This window comes from Mastomys coucha, unplaced genomic scaffold, assembly GCF_008632895.1.
Source record: "Mastomys coucha isolate ucsf_1 unplaced genomic scaffold, UCSF_Mcou_1 pScaffold5, whole genome shotgun sequence".
NCBI classification, from domain to species: domain Eukaryota; kingdom Metazoa; phylum Chordata; class Mammalia; order Rodentia; family Muridae; genus Mastomys; species Mastomys coucha.
In genome coordinates, this window is record NW_022196911.1 from 97,190,013 (window position 1) to 97,193,986 (window position 3,974).

General features: G+C 47.9%; 1 protein-coding gene across 1 annotated transcript in view; it reads right to left on the reverse strand.

The window, feature by feature from the left end:
- Window positions 1-3,937, reverse strand: part of Retreg3 (reticulophagy regulator family member 3) — a 25,625-nt gene extending 21,688 nt beyond the window's left edge. Inside the window, exon 1 of the mRNA XM_031350986.1 lies at window positions 3,630-3,937. Coding sequence (XP_031206846.1) covers window positions 3,630-3,868 — 239 coding nt within the window. The 5' untranslated portion in view covers window positions 3,869-3,937. The remainder of the gene's footprint in view (window positions 1-3,629) is intronic.
- Window positions 3,938-3,974: the final 37 nt, after the last annotated feature.

The following is a 3,974-nucleotide window of genomic DNA, read 5'->3' on the forward strand; positions in this document are numbered from 1 at the left end:
ATGTAGTCCCAGCCATGAACTCACTATACAGAACAGGTTAGTCTTGGTCTCACAGACACCTGCCTCCTGGGTGCTAGGGCTAGCAGCTCGCACCACCGTGGTTTGCCAATTCTTTTTCTTTTCCCTCCAGAATAAATGTCTCTATTGAAACGGGCTTTCCTTGTCATTTAAAGGAAAACCAAAATGTTTACTTTTCTATACATCTCCAGAACTCATTAAACAGGGGGAGGAGGAAGAGGAAGAGAAGAGGCTGGGTGGTGTTGATGCCTTTAATCCCAGCAGTTGTTTAAGACAAGAGGCAGGTGGATCTCTGAGTTTCAAGGCCAGCCTGGTCTACAGATCCAGGGTTCCAGAACAGCCAGGGCTACACAGAGAAATCCTATCCTTAGGGAAAAATAAGGGGGGGGGGGGGGGTGTTACACACTCTCCCTTCCATTTCCTATTGGTTTTTAGTTGGATTTTAACTTTGTAAATGAGAACTGTTGCATACCTTTAATCACTTCTCAGATCACTTTTAATTCTGTTTAGGAAAAAAACCTTTTTTAAAATTCATTCGAATAACATGGTCCACTATCACAGATCCTCGGAGGAAGGAAGAGTCAACACTGGTAAGACTGGTGACTGTGAAGCAGTTCCCAAGAGTTAACAGGGCATCAGCTGTGGGTTATGCTCACGTCCCCAAAGGCCACCTAGAATCCCAGGGACAATGCTGGAAAGGTGCTCCACAGTCTATGACCACCTGTGAGCTCCGTGCTGTTCATGAAGTCATGAAGTCCCTTAGCTCCTCTCAGTCCAAGTTCCTGGACCCTGTCCTTTTCTGATCCTGTCACGATGCATTCTTGCTGACTTTCATGGTCTCCCTGTGGATCACTCATTTGCAGATTGATGAAAAAGTAAGCTTTTAGAGGCAGACCATGATTATCCTTTAGGATAAAGACAGTAACAGATCAGGGTACAGCATGAGATGGGTTATAAGATTTTTGACAGGGTCACCCTAATTTCTCTGGAACCCGGGAGGGGACACCCTGGAAATGCATGGTGGCTCACATGGATTTCTTTTATGAACCTAGTACGTTTAGAAAGTAAAAGGACATATTTACAGATACAGGGAAAACTACACCAGAGAATACACAATGCTAAAAGCACTATGTGCTCTGAATTTGGAAATTCAGAGAGTGTGTGTGTAAGTCAGAGGACAGCTTACAGGAGCTGGGTCAGGGCACCAGGTTTGGAAGTAGGCTCCATTACCGCGGATTCCAGCACTCAGGTGATTACTTTCTACTACTAATTAATCTTCTGACACATCAAAAAACATGTCAGCTTTTGATACATCATTATTCCTAATAAATAATAAGAAATATTTCAGATTTGTTGTTTCTGATCTAACTTAGTGACACTTCTTCAAAACATTGAAAATCTAAAGTCATTCTTTACTTTTCCTGAGTGAACTGTCAACACTCACAAAGACACTATGGAGGAGCAAACTATGCCTAACCCTCAAACTCCAAAGGCGTTCACTTCTCCCCAAACAAGTCTATGTGTGCCAATGTCTGACTACTTTAGCCCCCTTGGACCTTAATACTATCTGCATCCCTCCCAACGTATGAGTCCTCTCTGTAAATGACAAGCTCAATTGTTCTTTAAGTCTTAAGCCACTCACTTTGGTGGTTCCCTCCCCGACCTCCCTCGTTGTGGCTACACAGCAGGCAAACTACCCGGAAATGCCAGAGATAAAGATCCGTCACAATTAAGAAGTCCAAAGCACAAGAGGGGTTCTGAGAAAGATTCTCAACACAGACTTAGCCTAAGTAAACACCATGAACGGTACAGGATGGTGTTCAATGTCAACAGTCCCAATCCTCAGGAGCTGGGAGCTGCAAGATAAGAAGTTCAAGGCCTGCTATGTGGAGTGGTTATATGGAACCAAAAAGTACACTGTTGAGGAGCAGCAAATCTGTTGCAGTTTTAAGATGCAGTTCCGGTGCAGGAGAGATGGCTCAGTGGCTAAGAGCACATACTGCTCTTCCAGAGAAGTTCAGTTCCCAGCACCCCCTCTGGGCAGCTCACCCATCCAGGGGGATCCAATGCCTCTCTAGCCTCCACAAGTACCCGCAACTCAGTCACATACTCCCTCACTATCACCCTTATCTATGCATGCATGCACGCACGCACGCACGCGGAATTAAAGTAATAAAAACAAATCTTTAAAAACAAGTTTCATCAGCCAGGCATACTGGTGAACTCCTTAAATCCCAGCACTTGGGAGACAGAGGCAGGTGGACCTCTTGAGTTTGAGGTCAGCCTGGTCTACACACAAGAGTTCCAGGCTAGCTAGGACTATGTAATGAAACCCTAACTCATTTAAAAGAAAAGAAAAGAAAAAGGTTCAGTCAGAACCGTCCATGATGTACACCTGAAGCCCACATTCTAAAAGCTGGTTTAATAAACATCAATTTCTTTTTCCTGGAGGTTCTGTGTGGACAAACACTAACAATGGGGAGGAAGCTGGTATCTGAGGTCAAGAAAGAACCATTACCAAAAATAGATAGTGGCCTGAAGTGCAGCTTCACTGCTAGAACACTTGGCATACACAAGGTCTCAGGTTCAAGCTCCAGAACCCCAACATACACACACATACATACACACACAAACACACACCACACACACACACACCACACACACCATTTTTGTTGTTTCAGGCTTATTCAAGATAGTCTCATCTCTTTTGGTAGAAGCCTCAGTGATGTGTCAGCTCCCTTGGAATTTGATCAGTATTATGGTTATTAATAAACCCAAACCATGGATGGTACACTCGATGAAGTCGAAACTCCCCATAAGTGCTCTCATTTTTCCAGAGAATGAAAAACACACTTTAACATAAAGCCACTTGTCCAGCTAAAGAGAATTCACGGCTCTCAGCCGGCCTCAACCCCCTTGAACTTTAAACCACGTGGCCAAGGTCTTTCTAAGTTTTTGGGAGAAGAGTTGTAATCCTAAGTGGCTCTGAAACAGATGAAGTCTCATCACTGTTTTGTAATTCTTTTCCTTCTTAATACATCTACTTTTCTTTCAAGCTGAAACTCCATACCGACTTCACCAACTTGACTGGGTGAGACAGTATCTAACATGCTAATCCACGATAACCGGCTCAAGCTTGTTTTCCTCCTCACACCCATGGATACCATTTTTCAAGCCCTTCTGACTTGACTGACTCTCCTCCCACCGTAAGTTACAATCTCTGGGAGCCACCACACTGGGGACAAGCAAGAGAAACGGAGGAAATGGGTCTCAAAGTGAAATCACTTTCTCTAGCTAACAAGAGGCACTCTGGCTTACTGCGAGCGACACGGGGAGTTACCAGAAGCTCGTGGAGAGTGTCTGGGGCGAGGGTCGGGGCATGGGGAAAGCCGGGAAGACCGAGAGGGCCCTGCGGGCCCCCGGGGTGCCGAAGCCTGGAGGCGGGCGGGATGGAGGGGAAAGTGAAGCATCATAAGGCAAGTATGAGAAGCAGCCAGGACGGAGAATGAAGACAGGGCAGGACAGCGCAGGTGAGAGATAGACCCCCCCCTCCCCAGAGCAATCTGACGAATTCCCGCCTAGTAGGGTCAGTGAGGGTCCGGGTCTCTCACCAGAACGCCGCATTCAGTCCCAGGCACCACAGGGCACTCCTGGCCGGCCGCTCCCACACCAGGGCTGCCTGCACCCGGCTCAGCAGAGGCTCGTAAGGGCCCAGCACCTCCACCAGGGCCCGCTGCGTCGCCTCAACCTGCTGGTCGCGCTCCCAGGAGCCGGACATAGCTCGGCGGCCCCTGAAAGCCAACCCCGAAGCTGGGCCCGGGGCCGCGGCCACCGCTTCAACCTCTTCCATCTCCCCTCCAGCAGCCACAACATCCGGGGCCACGGCCCGGCAGTCACAATAATAGCAACTGCGCAGAAGCGCGACTTGGCTGCGGCGGGGCGGAGAAGGGGCGGGG